Raw genomic sequence first — 24,881 nt, 5'->3', positions numbered from 1 at the left:
ACATACCGTTACTACAGGAAACTCACCTCAATCCTGATTAAGCGATTAAGCCGCAGCGGAAGTGGAGAGGGCAATTGTTTTTCACATCCTATTCGGCATTTGCATGGGGAGCAGCGATCTGGATTAGAAATACTACCCCCTTTAAGTTGTTGGAGCAAAGGATAGATTTAAATGGAAGATCTGTATTGCTCCACTGTTTATTAGATGGAACACACGTAGTATTGGGGAGTGTATACGCCCCAAACACTGACCAAGATAAATACCTAGAAACACTTAGTGTAGCACTAGCGGACTGGACTGATTATCCTTGGGTGCTGGGTGGCAATTTTAACACGGTATTAGATATAGATCTGGACAAGTCGCATCCTCCCTTGCATGCCACTGAATGTAAAAAACAAGCAGAAGCGCTTAGGTGCTGGGAACTGGGAGATGCATGGCGAGTAAAGAATCCGGGTCACAAGGAATATTCCTTGTATTCACCACCGCACAGGTTACATACCCGTATTGATAGAATATTTTTGCTTCGGGACTCTACTTGGTTTTATCAGTAATGCGCTGCATGTGGGTAAGACCCTATCGGATCATAACCCCGTTGAGTTAACACTCCAATGGGGCAAAATTCCTACCCAGATTCCTACCTGGAAGCTGAATCCCCTATTACTGGAGGACCAGGTCTTCCGTAGCACACACTCCACAGGTATTATTAATTATTTCTCGGAAAATAAAGGTACTGCTAGTACACGCCAGCTGGAATGGGACGCTTTTAAAACGGTTATAAGAAGAATAGCAATTAGTACCAAAGTTGGAGCTAGGATTGCCCTTATTGAACGAATCAAGGAGGTTGAAAGTAGACTGAATACATTAGAGAGGGAAGCTGCACGGACAGCCGCACAACAGACACAGTTGCAAGAGGCCAATATACAATATGCGGAGCTGCTAGAAGATCTGCGCATAGTATACGATCGACTTTACACACAGAAACAGCACACCCAGGCGGATAGAGCAGGACCCCTTCTAGAAAAACATTTTAGGAATGCTCTCCCGATGTTCCCTAATTTAGAGGTCCGGAAAATGGAAGGTAATATAATTAATACCAAAATGGAAATTAATACTGCATTTAAAAGCTACTATGAACACTTATACAGAAAGCCAGCAGACCATAGAGATACAGACTATGAGCTCTTCTTTGACGGTGTGCAGCTCCCACAATTACTGCAACAACACAGAGAGGAACTGGCACAGCCGGTGACTAGTATAGAAATTAGAAAGGCGATAAAAGCTCTGCCGCGTAATAAAACCTTAGGGAATGATGGACTACTTATTGAATTTTACGTTACATATGCTGATCTGCTGGTACCTCATTTACTGTGTCTATACCAGGCGTCTCTGGATTCCTTATACTACATTGCAAGCGACCGTGGTTTCGCTCCTGAAACCCGGACGATATAGGCCTTTATCACTCCTAAATTCGGACTATAAAATATTGAGTAAACTATTAGCTAATAGACTTTGTCAGTTTATCCCGCAACTGATACATACCGATCAATGTGGATTTGTATCGGGTAGGAGCACAGCACTTAACATTCGAAAATTGCACCAAATTATGACAAGTACACCTGACACCGGAAAAAAAGGTTGCATTTCCCTCAGCCTACGACAGGCTTTCGACTCGCTGCATTGGCACTACATGTGCTATGCCCTCTACAGGCTTGATATACCAATAGAATATGTTAACTGGGTACGGCTGCTTTACACGTCCCCCATGGCACGAGCAAGCACAGAACAGCATATCTCACAGCAGTACAGTGTAGCCAGGGATACAAGACCAGGCTGCCCATTATCACCGCTATTGTTTATACTAGCACTGGAGCCCCTATTGTATAGACTCCGGACTCTGATGGGATGCAAGGGAATAGTGAGGGGACCCACAACACATATTGTTTCTGAATATTCTTAGTCCCTATCAGGCGGGATTCAGAAGAGGGGTCTCCACCATGGACCAGATATTCCGCCTGAACCTCCTGTATTGATAGACTGCGGTAATCGAGGGCGGGAGCTTGTACACGGTATTCGTGGACTTGCGAGCCGCCTTCGACTTAGTACCCAGAGATAGACTTTGGACTGTACTGATGGAGCTGGGCATCCCGGTTGACCATCTTGACAAGATTGCACCAGGGAAATTTCGCACGCGTCAGGTGCGGAAGAAATGGGGCACTCTCCGACAAGTTCTCCGTTGACAGGGGGGTGAGACAGGGTTGTGTGCTCGCACCAACCCTGTTCTGCCTCTTTGTCAACGGGGTAATTGCCACCTGACCGGGGTCGATGACATTGATGCTCCCAAGTTGAACGGCAGCAGGGTGCCCGCTATTATGTTTGCGGATGACACCCTGCTGCTGTCCAAATCCCCAATGGGAATACAAAGAGTCCTGAATGGGTTTTCAGCGTTCTGTGCAGAGCGGGGGTTTGAGATCAATGCGTCTAAAACCAAATTTATGATTCTCAACCCCCCCCCTCAACACGCCCCAACCCTACTATAGGTTCATCAAGACTAGAGAGGGTTTTTACCTTCGAATACCTGCGCATAACTATTAATCAGGATATGACATGGGACACGCACCGGACCAAGGCCAACATGAAATTGGTCCAATTAACGGGTGGTATTTCTAGGATGATAAGCAGGTCGACCTATAAACCTTTTTGCGCCGCCCTTGAAATTTATAAAATGCAGGCTAGAGGGGCAGTTCAATATGGAGGGGAATTGTGGGGTCACACTCCCGCTCAAAACCTCCAGACCACTGAAAATAATTTTATCAGGCAGTTGGCGGCATTACCTGCAAGCACCCCGCTTCTCCCGTTGAGACTTGACCTAGGTCTAAGACCTATTTCGGATGAACTGGGGTTAAGACCAATTACCTTCTGGCGCCGCATCTGGAGCACGCCTGAACTTATGAACTACAGGAATGAGCTCCAAGAGATTCTCTGTCTACCCAAATCAAGACAAATCCCATGGTTAAGGTACATCAAACAAACATGTGAGAAATTAGGTAGACCAGAACTATGGCTAGATCCAGCTAATACATGTACCAGGATTCCACGTAAACTCCTAGTGAGGGACTTTCATGAGCTGAAGCGAACAGTTACTATGGGGAATATACGGGAGGGGTCCCTGACAGAATTGTTCATTAAATCCAAAGACTCGTACCTACTCGAACGTGTGTTAGATGGTATTTCTCCCGTCCTTACTAGAAACATTTTTATGCAATGGCGCTATGGCACACTTCCCATAAGGGCTTTTACCAAACACTGGGCCCAGTCCCCATCTAGAGAGCATTGCCCGTCATGCTCACACCATCTGGAAGATGATCTGCAAGATGATCTGCACATTACATTTTTCTGTAAGGCTTACCGAAGACCCAGGAAATACTGGCTTGTCCCCCTTCTTAAAAATTTGAGCTTCACCCGATACCTTCTTGCTTACAGGATTCTAAAAACGGACCTTTCACCTCCCAATGTGTTTGCGGTAGCAAAATTTCTATCTGCGATGTGGCACATCCGCACCAGTTTTCTGAAACTTGAGCAATATTTGGTATAAATGAAGTGTATAGATGATTTGTAACTAATATATAGCAAATGCTTTTAACATTCTTTTTAATGTTTTTTAATGATGTTTGGTGGATATCATCTGTATTTTAATTGAATATCTATTTGTATATCTTTTATGATCTAAAATTGATCGAAATAAAGATTGAAATGGCGAATATGCAGACGACCTCATCCTATATATTGACAATATGGATGTGGATTTTGAACCTCTGCCCTCTACCTTTGCCATGTTTCAGGAACGGACAGGCCTCGCAATTAATGCCATCAAATCTTATGCCTATTTTTTTGCTGATTCAGAAAAGGGGGTGGTGATGAACAGAGTGTCTGAATTAAGCAGACCACTCTTACCCAGTCCAAAGATCAGGGCTTGATCCATCACCGTTTTTTAGCTCACTGCACCATCCCAGCTCAGAACTTGGCTATATGCAAATTAGTCTGACCCTGGCCCAGTGCATCATGGGAACAGGGCAGACCAAACTACCAAGCCAATTCTTATACTGGGAAGGAAACAAGCTACCGGGGACCGGTTTCTGGCATTTCAGCCGTCTTCGGCCCGGCTTGCTTGAATCCTGATGGTGCAATGAGCTAGGGACTCACATCTAAGTATACCCTTCCACGCTTATGGTGGACAAAAATGATTCAGAAAAGGGGGTGGTGATGAACAGAGTGTCTGAATTAAGCAGACCACTCTTACCCAGTCCAAAGATCAGGGCTTGATCCATCACCGTTTTTTAGCTCACTGCACCATCCCAGCTCAGAACTTGGCTATATGCAAATTAGTCTGACCCTGGCCCAGTGCATCATGGGAACAGGGCAGACCAAACTACCAAGCCAATTCTTATACTGGGAAGGAAACAAGCTACCGGGGACCGGTTTCTGGCATTTCAGCCGTCTTCGGCCCGGCTTGCTTGAATCCTGATGGTGCAATGAGCTAGGGACTCACATCTAAGTATACCCTTCCACGCTTATGGTGGACAAAATCGTTTTTGGCCAGATCCCAGCATTGGCACCCCATCTTTTGAGAATAGCGCTAATATATTGGAGAAGTGCATTGAGATACACGAAACTGATATTTCCATATGCTCCTACCATTCCACTGCTAGGTATCCCCACCCACTCGGGTGTAGTTACTAGTCGACTTGGGCAGATGTGGGGATTACTACAATTGGGACATTATTTTTAGAGGGTACCCTAATGCCACATGAAGCCTTTGTACGAGAACATGGACTGCCAAATAGATGTTTCCTCTTACATTATATTATTGCTAGATTTATTTGTGACACCTGGGATCCAGGGGGTTGCGAACCAGACACACATGCACTGCTCACTGTGCAATACCTTATGGGGAACGGAGCTCACCTGACAAGGTGGCTATATCAAGGGATCCGTACAGTAGCAGCGGTATCTTTGCAGCCACTCCGTGATCAGTGGGATAATGATGTGGGACGCATGCTTACAGATAAGGAATAGGACATTATCCTAGGGCATCAAAAGAAAGTATCTTATAACCCCAAATTTAAGTTCATCCAGCTTATGCTAGTACACAGGGCTTATTTAACCCCGTGTAGATTGAGGACCATGGACATGGGGGACACACACCCGCGCTGTCATTCCCCTGACGCGGGACTACTACATATGCTCTGGGATTGCCAGAGATTAGGACATTACTGGGCGTCTGTATGTAAAATACTGACCAATGTCGCCCCATTGCGAAATAATGACTATATGGAATACTGCTTACTGGGGTTGGAGCCTCGAGGGAAGAAAGCGAATCCACTTCATAAGTTCGCACATCTTGCCGTTGTACTAGCTAAACGGAACATTACAACACGATGGAAAGCTACTAGAGCGCCATCTTTGCAGGAGTGGCATATGTAAATGATTAGATGGGGTAAAGCGGAAGGAGCTGAATTACAAAGAGAAGAACACAGGGGGTTGTGCAAAACACCGATCTCCATGGAGTGGAACGCATTATTGGAAGAATTTGCTGTGATTGACATACAATCATACTAAAAGAATATAGTTGCATCTACACAGGCCCCTGATTGAACATTTTTTTTTTCTTTTTTCAAACCAGGTGCCATGTAAACAGTATCCAATACTATACTTGATGACCTATTGACAGGTCTGAATGCAGGGAGACCATGATTGTGGATTAATGATATGAGCACGTGGACATGAGGACAATGGGAAGCGACCGCCAAGCATGCAGGGAGGGGGAGGATTTAGTTATAGTAAGTTAGATGCAAATTGAAAGACATGTTTATCCGCATTTGTTTGATTTCATATTGCCATATATATATATTGGTTGATTTCTGTAGGTTGAAAATGGGTAATCTTTACCGATACTGCCCTATAGAACTGAACATTACCTGTTGTGAACATGCAGTAGCACATTGATGTTCAAAGTATGTGTATGAATAACAAAGACCCAACAAGGAATTTATATTCACATGATGAAACTGTACCTTATGTGTTGCATGAATGTAATGTAACAATATAAGGCCTTTTATACTTATGTTACTGAATCATAAAATCAATAAAATATGTTAAAAAAAAGACTTTACTGACTTCCTTGCTGGTTCCTTAAAGTCATAAAGGAAACTGTTGCTTTACTTTATTGGCACTATTCAGTCTTGAGACACTCTTAATGAAATTCTAAAAGCCTCCAATGCCATCTGGAGGAGAGTCTGCCCTATGATGAGTGACATCTTCTGAAATCGGTGTGACATAATTTTCCGACTTTGGGCCAGTATATTGAGAACTGCCCAGAAGCAGTTGCCCTTCTACCATGTTGTCATCAGAATATATGTCATCTCCAGTTGGTGGTACAGGTCAAGCTCCAAAATGAGACTATTGTGACCAAGGAGCTGAAAGGCCTTGTATTGAAGGCACAAGCCTCAGAGTACAAAGTCCTGTCTGTGGACTTGAGTGAGATGGAAATGTAGGTCTTCAAAGCTCTTTTCTAAACTCAGGTTTTGCTTATACAGGGAACACTTGTAGTAATCTGCAAGAATCTTGTAGATATTTTACTAAAGTGTATTTTATTGTGTATATGTACTCTTTTATGGTGAACAAATTTCACTAAAGTTATTGGTTCCTGAATCATAGATTCATTTGATGCATACATAGTGTAATTGTATGGGTCATATCTATAATGCCAAGCATCATTGTACTAATCACGATGTTCTTCGAAGGGCTGATAGGAGCCCCTGGTATTAGGATCCACTATGTAGCAAGTATCAGTGGCAAATAAGTCTTCCATTTCCCTATATTCCCCCTAATCTGGGACTTGACTTTTTTTCTTGAGTTGTTCTTAAGTGTATGTGGGTCCACATCATCATCTGATCATTACATATCCAGAAACCGTTGTGGTGGACATGGGGACATTTTACTTGATGACGGATGTTGAGGCATAAGTGCTATTAGGATGTCCATTTTAGACATTAATGTATTTATTGAAGAATTTTGTGTTTTTTGAAAAGTTGCTTTTGTCATCGGTGTTGATTGAATTATCTTGAACAGTGTTGTAGATTGTTCATTGCTGCAGCAATTGTAGATGGCAACTGACGTTTAAGTCATCAGTGGTGTTCTTATCAGAGGGGTTGTTGACAAAGTTTTCATGCACAGTTATCCAGAAGGCATCGTCGACAATGAGTAGATATCAGTCTTTTTAGTTAACAATGGTCTAGTAGACAGTGGCATTTTCATTGACAGAAATACCAATTGTGGTTTCATTGACTGTAAAGATTTCACATGTGTTTGTTTGGAACTGCTTCCTCAAATATCTTTATAAGAGTGGCAGGATCAGAAGACAGTTTGTGAGCTAAGTTTGTGGACTTTTTCAGTCAGCGCGACTACAACAGGAGGTTTATTTGGAGGCTCTTCAGATATTGAGGAAGCTGCCTTTGAAATGCGCTCAACTGAGAGTGACCCTTTTTTGTGCTTTTTTCTAAGTTTGAGGTCTTCAAAGGTCTGCGTATCTCTTGATTCACACTTCTGTAGCCATAATAAAAGTCTATCCTTGAAGGTTTTTCTAGCCAGTGTTCAAAAGATTTTGCACTCTTTTGCTTTGTTGTCATGCTATAAACAACATATATATGTAGTATGTGAGGAGCCTCAGAAGAAAGCTCAGAAGGAAGCTTTTCCAGTCACAGGTTCAACATGGTCCAAAAATGGGACTTAGACATGTTTTACTCATCAGGCCAAGAAAATCTTTGAGATGATGAATATACTCTGAGAAAATAAGAAATGGTGAAAAATAGCCAGCTTATCTGTGACTGACTAAGCAGAACTCAACGGACTCCTTTCACACACAGCATGCAGTAGAAATCGGAGCTACAGTGGCCTGTGTGGGGAAGGGGGACTACTGTGCAGCTTGCTAATTGACTGAAGTTATGATCTTTTGAAACTGCTGTTGATAAGCTTCTGTGGTGCCCAGATTAAGACTTTTCCACCTAGGTTTAACAATGTAATGCTCTCAATGATTATTACAGTGGGACTCCCAAGCTCAATGAGAGTGATGAGTCAAGCATTTGAATCTATAAAACATCCAATGTAGAAGAAAATTCTAACTTGATGCATCATGGGCATCTTTTTATCATTAAAAAGTCACAAGTCACTGAGCTCCCATAAATCACCAGCTCCAAATACAGCTTCAGTCAGCAAAATATCATTATTGCATCCAGCATTTCTCTTTTATTGCAATCATCATTTGTGGTAACTAGTTCAGACCTCTATTTCATCTGTGCCCAAAAAGTCTCTGCTCCCGGCCCCATATCCTAACAAAAGTCCGTCTCACCTTCTTAACAGCCATAACATAAACCATATTTTTCACTAGGTGTATTGTGCAATACCTCTACATGTCACAAACAAGGATATGTACACAAATGTTGCGATCTCCATACTGGATCATGTACCCAGAACTATCCTGGCCGCAGCTCCACGGTGGTGTTCACAAACTCAAGTAGCAACAGTATAATCTTCCACCATTACAAATGGTATGCAGCACTTGCATGCATCACCCAGGACAGATAGTTAAGGGGATATACCAACCAATCTCGTCTGCTCCCCTCGTTTTTCGCCTGATGCTGTAATTTCAGCTGTACTCGTCTAAATCCAGTTTTAACGGCTTCTTCCCTGGGGTGCATGGGCACGTCCCCCCACAATAGCATCCATACCCTGTTAAAGACACCACCTTTTTAATATCCTTTCAGATAATGTTTCAGTGGTTACTCATAATGGACCTCTCACACTCAATCGTACTTTACAATAGAATGTTGAACATGTAGTTACCAAAAAAACTGAGCAGTAGACATATGACATTTATCCTTAAATTGTTCAAAAGTTATCATAGAATCTAATCCCTGAGGTTTCTTTCATAATCTTCTTTCATGCCATTTTACTAGTGGCCACCACTCGGGCCCAGATCCCTTCCCACCTCCACCATATATCTAGTGTAAACACCCCTCATTCTCCATCACTCATCTGTTGATGCACAACGATGGTTTCTCTTGAGGGGCAAATACCCCCTCATTAATTACTATGAACTAGGTTGTCCAGTAATACCTATGTACACTCTGGAGAGAGATGTCTCCATCATACTCATTTCTGCATAATGATACAACAAATACCATGAGGAGCCCTGCATAGTGCAGTGGCATCCAAAGATGTGCTTCTCTCTGTTGAAATAATAGTTTGAGGAACCCAGAATACTTTATTAGGCAACACTTACAAAAAGTATAGTTAATGTGATCATTTTAAAAATAACATTTATAGAGTGTTTCCTCCACTGTGATAAACTTGTCAGGAACTGCGTAAATAAATTGTCTAAATTTTTTTTATAACATCTTTTATGTTCCCTTGAAACTGCAGTTCCCAGACATTTAAACTCATCTTTGGCAACCTGGACGTGCTTCCACAAACATTTGGAGCCTCATCAGAACCCCAGACGATATTAGCACCTCTGGTTTGAGAATTGGAAAAGTATTTGTAACAGAACTGCGCTAATTACCTACATATATTTAAGACCTATTGTTAAGACCTTGTACTGGGCAGACATTGAGCTACTGAGTGCATGTTTTCAGGGCTAGCTTCTACTACTCGTCAACACTCTTCGGTTAGACTCCATTTTGCAGCAGTCACCAAATACAGGACATACCTTGACCAGGATACATTTTCTGAGAGTACTACAATATAGAATTTAGATCCACATGCTATTCATCCCACCTCCCCAAAAAGGTTACCTTTAGCTTCACTTACATTTTGAGGTTCTGCCTAAAGAAGTGCCTGTGGGTGGAAAATGAGTCTGAATAACAGACTAAGGGTTGTGAAAATAAGTCTTAAATGAACATATTAAAGATCCCTATAAAAATGGAGCATCTACATATGTACATTGTCTTTCACGAAGATTCCCAGCCTGCCGTCCGAGAATATTTAAATATGCATGTGAATCAATAAATTAGATTAATGCTTAAGAACTATATTTGAGGTAGCTAACCGTATTTTATGACTGTTGACCATTCTATGTCAACTAATGAAATAACGTCATTGTTTTCAAACTCAGTGACAAGATAGGAAACAGAAAACATTTGAAGCTGTGAGAGATTGCTAGGCAACTGAGAAGAGGCTGCCAATCAAACGATCAACCCGTCATGAGAATAGGTATTCATATTGTAACCTGCAATTCACCATAATGGCAATGCCCCTCAAAAACCAACAAGAACCGTTCAAAAAATGACAGTTTGAAATAAAATAAAAAAGTAGGATTCCTTTTCAACATTTAATAAAAACACAAACAAAAATATCCTCGGCCCACTCAAATCCTGAATTCTCTCCTTCATTTCATCCATCCTGCACATAATCATAATCAGAGATGCAGGAAGGGAAAAGTCACTTTTGAAAAATAAACCCAAACTGTCTTAAAGCCCGTGGTTTTCACAGCTGCGACATCCCAAGAAATAGTCACTGCCCGAAGGTCTGGTGCTCCGTTAAATACAAATGTACAAAATGTAAACAGGGACGAGAAACATTTACAAAATCGCTGTCTCTCAGTTTTTCTTCATATCCTTTTCTTTTCCCGTCTGTGTAAAAAATATGAGATAATCTATTCTGCAACCGCGAGTCTCTGATGTGCAAAGAAGTCACATGCAAGAAGCCATGTTTCCTGGAATTCTATTGCCATGGTCTTCCAACAGCCATCTTGCTTCATCACTGCATTTTCCTGTCCTCTGTGCCTGAGAATGGACCTGAGCAGAAGTGTCTCCAACAAGGCGAAGGTTCTTCTGTCCTGGCCTCAAAAAGGGACAAATCTCAACCCCCTCTTCTCCTGTAGAAAGGCTCATCGCTGACCTGCGGGTGGTTTCTCACCAGCAGAAGCCACGGAATGTAAAAACAAAAAGGTTGGACAGACCATGTTGCTCTTGTGATAGATGTCTGCCCAGAACTAGCTGCTGCCAATGGAGTTCGTACTGACGTGATTGGTGGCATTGTGATGGTTGAGGGTGACCTTCGAGTTCGAAGTGCTGTTGGAGTTATTCTGGTGCTGTGGGATAAAACAATTGAACAGATTAATGACCTTGCCATCTGCTATTAATACACATTTTTAACATGAGGAAATCATGATTGCAGGAAAACATTTGAATTAGGATATATTAGCATTAAAATTAAAACAAAATGTTGGCAGTGGTGAACACTACAAAAACAAGTTTTGGCGATACCTATAGGCTTGGCTTTAAAGGAATGGTATATGGTAATCTGAAGCTTTACAAATAGACAAATTGGGAACGGATATGTATTTGCGTGGAACCCAACAACTGCAGAGTAATATTAGTGTAGATTAAAAAGGCAGGTCACAGTTGCATTGTCAAGCCAGACCTAAACATCCATGTAGGTTAATGACTGCCCTCCTCTCACTGTGCTGCCACCAGAGAAAAACTTGATATATCTAGTTATCTAAAACAGTTGTAACAGCATTACAATATCATATGTGGGCATGAAGATTAGAGCGTAGGCAGTTGGATAAAAATATACAAAATTATCACTGCTGCGTGGAGCACAATCACTTTTTTGTGGAAGCACAACACTCCTGCCCAACCAAAACATGTATTGCTGGTCCCCAACATGTGGGTGGAGCCTAAGGACATCTATTGGTGATTTTCACATAATTGCCTGGCGCCAGCTGTGCTGTCAAGCCAGACAATAACTGCAGTTTACTTGCCTAAAATTCTGTCCATAATGGGGACAACGTGCAAAAATGGCACTACTCGTAGAGTGGTGTTCATAATCTGAAGGAATTCATGGATTCTGTCTTTTACATCACAACTTTTTCAGGTTCTCAAGCTATTGGAAACCTGTCATACTGCCGAGATGAAGACAGATCTGGGACCTCAATACAGATCTAACTAATTGCAAGATTCTAACCACTATTAACAACAGCTTGATTCAACTGGGCCTCTGCTATAAAAATACCAAGACAAAGAGAATTCTAAGAGGCGCAGGGAGCGGCCCATGCAGCTGCCAAGTAGATGTATTTTTAAAGTGCTGAAACTGAAAATAACTTTGGAAGTGATTAACCGAAGATTTGAAGGCTGGTCTTTCATGATGAAACAAAATGTGCATTTCCTGTTACGAGTCATCCGTGATATAAATAGGAGATAACTGATTAACTCCATTTTAGGGTGAACATATTTTAAGTCCTCAAGTGTATTGTTTAATGGCTAGAAATCATGTAGGAATTATTTTCTCAATACCCTGGCAAAAGTTGCCCTGCTGTAGGACAGCGACCAAGTTCGAGAAATTGCACAATTGAAAGGTTTTCACGGGTGGGACCTTATTGGGAGCAGATTCACTGTGACATATGGGACACAGCAGAGATGCTATAATTTTAAACACCTCAAAAGAGACTATAAATTAATGGACACAGATGTTTAGATATTTACAGCTTATGTATGCCCTTAGCTGTGCATGCCTCAAACTTGAAGAAAACTCCCAACTAGAAGATAGTGCGCTCATATGTGAATCGGAATAATGAACACCTCATCTTTTATTTTATTTATTTTATTTTCAAAGTTTTATATAGCGCTGGCTAGACCCGCAGGTATCAGAGCGCTTTACATGAGGATCAGCGAGTTACAGGATACAAAGTTATATCAGTTGAATCAGCGAGTTACATGTTACATAGTTACATCAATTTGAATCAAAGAATCACAGGGGGAGGAGGAGGGAAGGAGACACGAACAGAGAGACGAGGAAAAACCATGTCAGATGACCGGCTGGGTAGGTGACGGCCAAGGGGCCAGACTCCTCTATAGCTGTATAGGACAGCTCCACCGGACATCGGCCAAGGGTGCTCGGGCTCTGCGGTAGGTAAAAACAGTTTAGGGGTCCGCCCAGGGGGCGTCGTCATAGTTCCATCAAAGGGGGAGGGAAAGAGACACAAACGTGGAGACAAGGAAAAAACAATGTCAGATGACCGGCTGAGTAGGTGACGGCCAAGGGGCTAGACTCCTCTATAGCTGCATAGGACAGCTCCACCGGGCATCGGCCAAGGTTGCTCGGTCTCCGCGGAGGGAGCATATCCTGGCAATTACTGTGAGAACAACTTCACAAAAAGCAAAATGCGGCGTTTATAGGAAAATAATTAACAGCACACCAGATACTTTGGAGAAACTGAGAGATGCTGGCCGGAAGGTGACCATTAGCTGGGTTTTAGGCTTCTACAGCTAAAAATTCATAACAGAATTAACAAGCAAGGACCCGAATGGTTGCACTTGGCAGGACCTTACTTCAGATAATGTAGCACCTTCTTTCTGAATCAGTGGCTCAATCTCCTACAAGCAGGTTGTCTGGGAGGGAGTCGGGTACAATTTAACGAGGGTAATGGAAATCACCTTTGAAAAAGATGCACATTTTTGGGGGAGCTGCAGACCCAACCCTGCGTTGAAAGTATGGAAAAAGAATATTAACAGGTGCACAGCTGTGGCAAATATGTTTGGTAGGTTAGCCAAAGAATTAGAACACTTCCAGTTGCTAAGCAAGCATCATCTTTTCGAACAGCAGCCGTCCTATGTTGTTTGCATAATTAAAAAAAAGATTTATTCCTGAATTTGCATTTCTATCCCCTTTGTCCTGGTTGCATTTAAAACGTATGTCCCTATTTTATCTTTAAGTTGTTAGTAATGTTTTTAGCATTCTTTTCCCATTCGGCAAGCAAAAATATGAGAGCAGTATTTGTACGGTCAGCTACTCATTTGTTGTTGCCACTAATCTTTGTTATCCAGTTCAACGATATCTCCTTTGGTGGGGTGTAGCTTTTCAGTGACATCGAAGATCATATTCTCTTGCTGAGCTGCACTGGAATACATTCAAGTAGACACTACTATTCCCTTCGGAGTAGGGTAAAGTTTGAGAGGCCAGTTCTTCAGAATTGCAGCTGTCAAGATGATGTGTTTCAGTCACCATGACAATTGTCCACTGCTCTTGAGGTATTTGATTTGGCTTCTTGAGGTAGAGTGCTGATCTGGACTCTGGCCAAGACCAGGAGATAACGTGAACAAGAACTTACCTTGTTCTAGTTATGAGGAGCAGAGCACTGTCTCTACCGCAGCTGAACTTTGATAGGACTGTGGCTCCGTGGTCACTCAACAAGAAGCACACAGTAGACCGCAAACATTCAGGGATTCGTGAAATGAAGTGATAATGTACCCACTTTGAGCACCAGACTGAAGAAGCATGGCCACATCAAAGGTTATCATGTTCCATTGGGATGGCTTCAGTTCGACGATCAGGTGCACTGCAGAATTAATCAAGGGTCTCTCCTCAAATTATCAGAATCAGAAGTTACTACTTGTGTAACGATATCTGTAAGAGACATTATTTAGTGATAGATTCCTTACCTTAGAATATCCCCAGGCGTCAGACTGGATCTGGAAAGTTTTGCTAGCAGTACATCTGCTCGTCAGTAGGTGGTGTCATGCGGCTCCACGTCCGTCGCTGGTATCGTAAGCGCCGAGATGACGTCACAGAGACTACTTAGGCGCCACCAATGCGCGCTGACGCCAGTTCTGTACTCAACTTTCCGCGCCAGGAACGCAGAGCCATGCAAGAAACGGACCACTGGTGCCATGAAACTAGGGCCCTGAAAAGGATGACCTTAACCCTAGAAATCAGTTCGCAGAACGGAGAGGACGGGTGGGGCGGTAAGGAATCTATCACTAACTAATGTCTCTTACAGATATATCGTTACACAAGTAGTAACTTGTGCATCTGAAAGAGACAAGTTAGCGATAGATTCCTTACCTTAGAATAGATACCCCAGCAATACCAACCACAGTGGTGGGTCTGCAAACAAGATTACACCAGAAAGTCACGGAGAACAGAACGGCCAAAGAAGCAGTCTCTCCGGACTTGACTGTCAAGGCAGTAATGCTTGGTAAACGTGTATAGCAGAGCACACGTAGCTGCCTGACAATTGTCCTGCAAGGGAACGCCGCGTCCCAAAGCAGTAGTGGCTTCAGCCGCCCTGGTAGAATGGGCACGCAGCACCACAGGAGGCTCCTTCTTAGCCAATGAGTAACATGCTTTGATGCACAGAACGACCCATTGAGAGATGGTCCGTTTGTGCACGGCCCAACCTTTTTTGGCACCCACGTAGCCAACAAAGAGCTGGTCATCCGCCCGGAACTGTTGTGTGCACTTCAGATAGAACGAGAGCGCACGTTTTGGGTCCAGACGGTGGAGCCTCTCTTCCTCTTTTTAAGGATGCGGAGGAGGAAAGAAGGTGGGCAAAGTGGTGGTCTGACTCTGCCCGATGTGGAAGAGCGTGACAACTTTTGGCAAGAAAGAAGGACGGGTCCTTAAAACCACCTTGTCCGGATGAACAGAAAGGAAAGAAGGTTTAGAAGAAAGAGCCTGGAGCTCACTCACTCTTCTGACAGAGGTGATAGATACTAGGAAAGCAGTCTTTAAGGTGAGAAGACATAAAGGACAGTTATGAAGGGGCTCAAAAGGAGCACACATCAGAAAGGTCAAGACAAGATTCAAGTCCCATTGAGGCATTATGAAAGGCACAGGAGGAAACGTGTGTGTAATGCCTTTGAGAAAACGGTTAACAACCGGGGACTTAAAAAGAGAAGGCTGATCTGGAAGCCGTAGAAAGGCGGAGGTGGCCGAAAGATAACCCCTGATAGTGCCCAGAGCAGAGCCCTGCTGGGCCAAGGATAGAAGGAACAGAAGGACCTCAGAAAGAGGGGCAATGAGGAGATCCACAGCCTTTGCTGTGCACCATGCCACAAATTTGTTCCACCTGCAGGCGTATACCGTTTTAGTGGAGGGACACGTGGCTGCCAGAATGATAGCACAGACTTCGGGAGGAAGATCGAAAGCTGTCAACTGTCGCAGCTCAATCTCCACACATGGAGGTGGAGGCTGGACAGGTTTGGGTGTAGGACCGTCCCCTGCTGCTGCGACAGAAGATCCTCCCGAAGAGGCAGTTGGATCGGGGGATCAATCGCCTTGCTGAGTAACTCGGGATACCAGTGTCTTCGTGCCCAATCCAGAGCCACAAGGATGACTTGGGGCCGGTCGCGCCGAATCTTCTTCAGCACTCTGGGCAGAAGTGGTGTAGGTGTCAAGGCGTACAACAGAATGCAACTCCACTCGCGTCGATAAGCGTCTCCGAGCGAGTATCATCTTGGAAATTCCAATGCAGAACTGATGACATTGTGCGTTCTCTTCAGCGGCAAATAGATCTAACCAAGGCTCTCCACATTGGTTAGATCTATTCTAGATGCCATTTTGGATCCATCAAGCACCGGCAGCTGAGTTTGTCCGCCCTGGCGTTCAGAGAGCTGCCAGGTGTTGAACCACCAAGGTCATGCCTTGATGTTCCACCCATGTCCAGAGGCGCAGAGCCTCCTGCATAGGGTCCACGACCCCACCCCGCCCGGTCTGTTGCAATACCACATGGCGGTGGTGTTGTCCGTGAACACCTGCACTACGCTTAACGGGACAGAGGGAAGAAATGCCTTCAGTGCAAGTCGGATCGCCCGAAGCTCCAAAAGATTGATATGGAGCTGAGACTCCGCCAGAGGCCAGAGGCCTCTGATCTCCACCTCTCCCAAGTGGCCTCCCCATCCCAGGAGGGACGCATCCGTCACCACTGTGTGCTCCAGTTGGAGTAGGGAGAGAGATCTGCCATTTACTCAATCGCGATTCGTGAGCCACCATTGCAATTGTCGTGCAGTGCCCTCCGAGATCTGGACATGATCGGACAGGTTGCCCTGATGCTGTGCCCACTGGAACTTCAAGTCCCACTGCAGAGCCCGCATATGCGATCTGGCATGTTGCACCAGCAGGCTGCAGGAGGCCATCAGTCCCAGGGGCCGGAGGGTCATCCTGACTGAAACCCGGGATAGAGGCTGAAAGATCGGAATCATAGCCTGAAAATCCCGGACTCGCTGCTCGGGAGGATAAACCCGAAACCGTGTTGAATCCAGAACTGCTTCGATAAAGGGGAGCTTCTGAGAAGGACTCAGGTGCGACTTCGGCATGTTGATGGAGAACCCTAGCAAATGCAGGAGGTCGGCCGTAGTCTGAAGGTGGTTGACGACTGCCTGGGGCGAGTCCACCTTCAACAACCAGTCGTCGAGGTAGGGGAAGACTGACACCCCTGACCTGCGCAGATGAGCTGGGACCACCGCCATCACTTTCGTTAACACCCGAGGGGCACTTGTAAGGCCGAAGAGGAGCACTGCAAACTGAAAATACTCCCGGCTGACCATGAACTGCAGGTAACCCCAGCTGGCCGGCAGGACGGGAATGTGAAAATACGGGTCCTGCAAGTCCAACGCTACCATCAAGTCTCCAGGGTTGAGGGCAGCCAAGACCTGAGCTAGAGTCAACATCTTGAACTTCTCCTTCCGGAGGAAGCGACGGACGTTTCTGAGGTCCAAGATGGGGCGCAAGCCCCCCTTGTCCTTCCTGGGGACACGAAAGTAGTGGGAATAACAACTACGTCCTACTCCTGGCCCAGGAACGCCTTCAATGGCCCCCTTGGCCAAGAGGGCCACAACTTCATGTTGGAGAAGCGCAAAGTGATCCCCTGACATGCGGTGGAACTGAGATGGCATGGCTGGGGGGGTAGACTCAAAAGGGAGGGAGTAGCCCCTTCGAACGAGTTGCAGCCCCCACTTGTCGGAGGTAACAGAACGCCAGTGGGGAAGGTGAAGTTGAATCCTGCCGCCCACTGGCGTGGGGTGCGTCCCAAAGCTCAGACTAGGAAGGCTTTGAGGCGGATGTCGCAGGGGCGGAGATGGACTGACCCGCCCACTGGCCCCCTGTGCTGCCCCGGTGGCCTCCACGCCCACGGCTGCGCTGAGTCTAGTTCTGCGCAGGCTTCTGACTGAATGAGCGGGCAGGGGCGCCCCTCCCATGGCCACGAAAGGAATAAAAGTAGACGTGGCCGGGGGGTTGCAGAAAGGCCCTAGGACTTGCCCATAGCCAAAAAGTCCTTGAAACGCTCCAGCTCACGGTCGGCCTTATCACCAAACAGGCGAGTGCCGTCAAAGGGCATGTCCATGAGCGAGCACTGGACGTCCGGAGAGCACCTGGTAGATCTCAACAAGGCATGGCAACGGAGCGCCACAGTCGTTGAAATTGCCCTACTGAGGGAGTCCGCGGGGTCTAAGCAACAACGAATGGCGAATTTAGCTGCATTCTTACCCTTGGCCACAGCCTGGGACAGCACAGCTTGGACCTCTTCCGGGCACCGAGGTAAAACCTGAGCAATGGTATCCCACACTGCGTGGGAATAGCGGCCTAGCAGACATGCGGTGTTCACCGAACGCAGCCCCAAGCTGGCCGAGGAGAAAAACCTCTTGCCAAACTGCTCCTGCCTTTAAGAGTCCATATCCGGCGGAGTCGTGGGAAAGGCACTCTGGGATGTTAAAGAATCAATGACCAGACTCTTGGGCATCAGATGAGTGGTCAGAAAGGCACGGTCACCCGGCACCAGGGGATGACGCCTGGTGACGTTCTTATCCACATGGGCCCCTGTGGCCGGCCACGACTAAGTGCCCAACAAGAAGTCAGTGAGGGTGTCATTAAAGGGCAGCAGTGGCTCCGATGAAGTGGACACCGACTGGAGCACCTCAGTGAGCAGATTAGTCTTTAGGACCACCGTAGGCAGATCAAGGTTAAGGACCTCAGCTGCCTGACAGAGCACCACCGTGTATGAGGCACCTTCCTCCATAGTGGGCGGGGGAGAGGCAAACCCCAGATCAGAGGAGACGTCAAGGCCGCCAACCTCCTTCAAGTCATCCAGCAAATCCTGCTCAGAGTCACACTGAAGAGCAAGAGGGTCTTCGGACCCTTCCCAGTCATTCTCCACCTCCGCCGTGGGCGGCTTTGACCACAGGGCAGGGACCGGGGAAGGAACAAACGGCATTGAAAACAGCGCCGGGAACGGCGCCGGCCGGGGCCGAACCGGCGCTGTGTCCCAATTCGGATCCCAGGTGGGGACAAAACCGTCCGGGAACAGGGGCAGAGGGGGAACCAACGGCATCCACTGCGGTGCCACAGGCAGAGCCAAAGGTGACGCTGGGGCCAGAGCCGGCAGGGTGGGACCTTGTGGTGCCGTGGCCAGAGCCAATGGCGCAGGATCCTGCAGCGCTGGGGCGGAAGCCACTGGCGGCGTCGGAGCTGCCTGTGGAGTCAACGGTCCGGCAGGATCCTGACACGGGACCGCGAGGCCCAAAGGCGAACGAGCGGGAGCCCGAGGCCTAAACAGGCAGTCCATGGCAGCAAGAAACTCTTGCATCTGTGCAGGCGTCGCAAACGGGCCCGGGTAAGGTGGGTAGGCCACGGGACTTCCAGAGAAGACCAGCAAGAGACAAAAAGTCCCAAAAAAGATAGCCAAAAAGTGACTAAGGTACGTGCTCTAACCGAATCTGCGCTTACTGGTGCGGAAAAAGAAAGAACTGACGTCAGCGCGCATGGGTGGAGCCTAAGTAGTCTCCGTGACGTTATCTCGGGGCTTACAACGCCAGCGACGGACGCGGAGCCGCATGATGCCACCTACTGACACGCAGAGGTACTGCTAAACTTTCCGGATCCAGTCTGACGCCGGGGGATATTCTAAGTTAAGGAATCTATCACTAACGTGTCTTTCAGATTTTTTAGTTTCAGTCGCATGAAAGACTCCCAGGGTCACCTACAGATCCTAAATGACCGATCCCAATGTTCTGTCATGTCAAAATGGGTGAAAGACATTCCAGTGTGGCTGGGTCAAAACTTGAAACAGATTACTGGTACATCTACATAATCTTCTATGATTCCAGAGTTTTACAGTTAAGCCGAAGAATAATTTATATTAGCTTCCGATTGAATCTGATATTTTTAGTGGTTTGACATTATTTATCGGCATGTGTTATGCTGTCTGCATTATTTTTCGTTGCAGCGTCTTGATGCTAGAATTTTAACCAGCATTGTAGGTGCATGGTATTAATAATATACAGTTGCATGTGTACAAAAAATAGCCAACATAGGTAGGAGCATACATTAACATAAACCAATTTCTCAACTGGCCGGTTTGCTTATATGGAACATTTACAAAATAATGAAAAGCTACTAATCGCCATTTGACACTGGAGTTATGACCTGTTGTGAACGTCGCTCCGCCTTGAGGTGGGGCTGCATCCTGTATGTTAAACAATGTAGATGAGTTGTAAGAATTGGAATCAAATTGGCGCAAATGTATCAGTCAGTGACTCCCTTTCCTATTTATTTTAGTCACCACTCTACTCAACTCAAAGGGTTAGGTCCTGGAAAAAGAAACAAGGGTATAGCAAAGTCGAAGCAGGTGGATGGGCATCACTACCGTTGGTCAGCCTAGTCCACTGCAGCTCTTTTGTTTAAAATTGTAAATACTTATTGGCATGCTAAGCAGTAAGGTATTACCAAAATAAAAAATACAAGTGAAAAGCAGTCTGGAGATTACAAAAGTAATTGTTACTGTTTCCCTGCCAAATTGTGGCCTGTGGTTAACATACTTCCTCTCGTGTACTGAATTTTGGGCTCTCTATTTCTAGAATTGTTTCTCCTCTACATAGGAAGTGTTCCTTTCCTTGCAGAATATCACAAGATAAGTTTTGCATTTCTCTGGGAAACCTGGACCCCGATATAATATGTAGGACTTTCCTCATGCACTTCCTCTATTTATGCATAACAACTACTCACTGACAACCAGCACCTGCCTAGTGGCATGAGCAGAATTCTCAAAGTACATTATAGAACACAACCAACAAGCGGTGTCCCTTTCAAACCTGCAATTCACTGGCACAATTAAGTTGTGAAACTAGCTAGAAGGTAGACCAGGGGCCTCCAACATTTTCTGTTATAAGAGCCACTTAAGTTAAATGTAAATCATCCTGAGCTATTAATATTATTGTTGTACTAGGGATCACCTAAGACAAGATTGCATTAGTGGTCTCCTTATGAAAGATTACTCGCAGCGATTATTCCAGTGCATCAGGCAGGGTTGCCAACAGTAATATAAAAAAAACTTTGTCAATTTCAATACCTCTATATGGATAATATAGAACAGTCATATCTGAGATGCTGTTGAAACCGAGGTAATAATATTATTAATGTCTCCCCTGCGCCACATGATTTATTGCTCACATATAACCTTTAAATAGGTTTTGGAAATTCAGCCATTTTTTTCCAAACATCATCTTAGGAGTACTGAAAATGCACACATTTTCTTCTCTAGTACATACACTCATTGTTGGTATATGCATATATTAACTTATTAACTCGAACAAGAAAAAGCTTCCAATTTAAAAGACTGGCAGCACAAAGGAGAGCTACTTGCAAGTAGCTGGAGAGCTACCAGTATGTACGAACTGTTAATGCACTTGCAGTGACCAATGCCGGGCACGCAGATGATCGGAATCTGATCCTGGGTCCCGCACTCGTCTTGCATCTTTTACCTGACGTTTAAAGATCCGATGCAGCAGTCCTTTCTTGGGTGGCTCAGGTGGATAGCTGTGGTTGAGGTCTGGTGATAAAGTCCCATTTGGTCCAAACTGATTGAGCTCCTTGAAGCACTCTGTTTCTATCATCTGGAAAACATAACACAAGGATACTCTCAGAGGGGATAACATAAATTGTTTGGCTTTGAGACAGACACATTTAGGGTACTGAGAACACATTTGCTTCCCAGACAACCAACTCACAGGCCAAGAGGTCAGAGATAACAGAACAAGAGACCAGTGTTAGGTTTAGACAGCTATTAACCTGGAGGAAAACCCGCATAAAATAAACTAGCATTGGCAACGCCTATAGACCTGGCTTTAATGTATTGCTCCCCACACTCTCACAATAGCATGCCACTCACTCAGCATTGACATGGGCATTCTTCTCACCCTAAACTTATCCAGACACACTGCTCACCCTGCAATCACTCCACTCACCCTGTACTCGTACACCTCTCACCCGCCATTTGCTCTGTAGTCCCACACATCACACGTATCCTACACTTTCACACTCTGCAATTGACCACTATTCAACCTGCACTCTCCCATCACCAGGCACTCACAGAATACTAAAACACTGCTCACTCAAGCTTCACCCTTCTCACACCTCTCAAATTGCACTCACAATGCTCACACGTCCTGTGCCCAAACACCGCTCACACACCTCTCATTCAGCACTGACACACCTGTCACCCTGCACTGACGCCTCACATTCCTCTAACCATGCACTCACACACCAAGCACACCACTTATGCTGACTGCTCACTCTTCACTCACACACTGCTCACCCTGAAATCAGACGTTGCTTATCCTGCACGAGGCACTTCACACCTAATGCTCACACACCGCTCACCCTGAAATATCACTCACTCTCACACAAACACACACGTCGATCAGAAACAGTCAGCTGGTTACCTCTGGGAGAAAAGGTGAGCTGTTGCTGCAGGGACCTGAAGCTGTCCTCGGTGCCACAACACATCATAGACTTTGAGGGACACCCCTCTAAACTGAGTATTTGAACCAGTACAAGATTATTCAATTGACTTGTTCCTTGGAGAATGTTATGCCTTAAGTCTATTCTTCCAGGAATTAGATTTTTTCCCCAGCAGTTATCTACCCTGCACAAGTAATTTTATCGAGTGACTGGACCAGGGCTCATGGATGGACTTGTCCCATAACTTTGGCAAGCCAGAGAGAGACAAGCCCCAGAATAGCTTCTCTAGCCCCGTCATTGACAGTTGTTAGGAGTGTGGGGTAGACTAAGAAACATGGTGTACGAGCAAAGCAGGGAAAGAGATGTGTGCTCTAGTTGAATGTGGTCTAAAAGATGTGTTGCTTTGGAGGCTGTTAATTTCTGTCTCTCAATAATCATTACATAATAAAAAGAATGAGAAAGGGAAAACACCTTCAGTTAACTGGGACTCTCACATAGTACCTTGCAATCAGATCGCTTACTTTCATTTTGTATGATATTAGTTTGTGGGCTATAGCAACAGACTATTTTCCTAAGACTCTCGGTGATTGGAGGAGTCCGTTATATTCGGTATTTATTTTGTTTATTGATTGAGATGCTTTTAATTCTATTCAATCTAATTAAGGCAATACTTAAATTTTACTGGAGGCAAGTCAACTTAGAATACCTCTAGTTTATCGAGAATACAGATGACAGAGAAGGATCACTTTTAAGGGTATTTTCTTGTTGGCTTTTATTGCAGAAATATCAAATCTACTGGAAGATTTTGAACATCTATTTGGTAAGATGAAGATAAGAGGCTTTTGCATCACACTGCAAGTAAGCAGACTAACACTTCTCTCGTCTCTGTCACCTTCAAGAATGGACCAATGAAAAGGTGCACACCTTCGTCTAGTGCAATGTACAATGGGGATCCTATTTGCTGCAGAGATGTGTTAATTCTTGAATGACTCACTGAAGAAGAAAAACCTACAGATGTTTCTCAAATCATTCTAACAAAGGAGAATTTCTAACAACTGTGTCTTTGCAAGCCTGAAAAGACATTCAGCTTTCAAACTATTTTATTATGGTGAAAATACCCTTGACCCGTGTTGTGTTTCTCAGTCTCAGCCATTAGGAAGGTGCTAAAGTCATGGAAAGATCCCTAGCATTTTGAAAGAGAACCTGCATGACCGCATCTGCATGCGGAAGTAGGCTCTCATTTGTTCTTAGATCAGAAGATGCTGGCTCACAGAGTATATCTGCACAGCTTGATGTAGTAAAATATTGTTTGCCAGGGAAGTTTATATATTGTGCAGCGTTTTCTCTATTAATTCTTATTGTCTCTTTGTGTTAAAAATGACCGTGAGAGCCGCAGTGCAGAAGAGTTTGGAATTAGCCACCACTGACATCCTGTAATGTCACCAATGGAATGTTAAAGCTGAGCTGCATTGTATGTGAGAAGAATCAGTTGAAGAGCAGCTGATGTGGAAAATGGGCATATGAAGCTAGATCAGTGATGCAGAAAGGACTGAGGTCAACAGTTAAAACTTATATTTATTAATTTTTTCAAAGCCTCTATTGGACTAGGTCTGGGGCCAAGATGTCTCAAACCACAAGATGTGCTTCATGGAACCATACGTGCTTCCTTATTAATTAAAGCTACAGCTAAGAACTCGTAGCTAAATAGTGTTTCTGGTGCATTGTGTGATTCACAACAATGTGCAGCACGGAGAAACTGAAGTCATCCCTTTGAGAACTTCGAATATTGAAGTGCAGATGCCAGGTGTGACTGAAAGAAGGAAGTGTGAGAAGCATAAGAATAACATAGATCATTATAGACAGTAAGGAAGAGGTGCTCTGTACGAAAAGAGTACACCACAGCTACGAAGGGTTAATAAACAAAAATGTACTATATCGATTAGTTCCATTCATTAAGAAACTGGTGACAGACCATTCTTTTTGATAGGGGAATTTACTCTAATTTTAGTATTAAACAGAGAATTGTAGTTGTTCATATTAGTTGTCACGTGTAGGGCAGAAGGAGAGGATACATATTTATAAATGCATGGAGATGAGCCCAGATTCTGTGTCCTGTACAATTTCAGTTAGCTGGTTAAAGGTAATTTATTTATTTATTTAAATTTATATATCAGCGCAACAGCTACCCAAAAAGGGTTTCCCGGCGCTATCAAGAAACAGCAGAGCATAGAGAGAACCTTACCAGTTAAAAAGCCACGTTTTGAGCGACTTACGGAACAGTATGAGGTTAGACTGAGTGCAGAGAGACA

At 44.8% G+C, this 24,881-nt stretch overlaps 1 protein-coding gene across 2 annotated transcripts in view; it reads right to left on the bottom strand.

The window, feature by feature from the left end:
• Nucleotides 1–10,374: 10,374 nt before the first annotated feature.
• GRK5 (G protein-coupled receptor kinase 5) overlaps nt 10,375–24,881 on the bottom strand; it is a 638,763-nt gene continuing 624,256 nt past the window's right edge. For both annotated transcript variants that reach the window (XM_086922934.1, XM_086922935.1), the window contains exons 15-16: nt 21,594–21,725; nt 10,375–11,146 (exon numbers count right to left, since the gene is read on the bottom strand). In XM_086922934.1, coding sequence (XP_086779060.1) covers nt 11,048–11,146; nt 21,594–21,725 — 231 coding nt within the window. In that variant the 3' untranslated portion in view covers nt 10,375–11,047. The remainder of the gene's footprint in view (nt 11,147–21,593; nt 21,726–24,881) is intronic.

This window comes from Lissotriton vulgaris, chromosome 5, assembly GCF_964263255.1.
Source record: "Lissotriton vulgaris chromosome 5, aLisVul1.2, whole genome shotgun sequence".
Classification (NCBI taxonomy): Eukaryota; Metazoa; Chordata; class Amphibia; order Caudata; family Salamandridae; genus Lissotriton; species Lissotriton vulgaris.
Note: the sequence above shows the minus strand (reverse complement) of the source record. Positions and strands in the feature narration are given on the sequence as shown.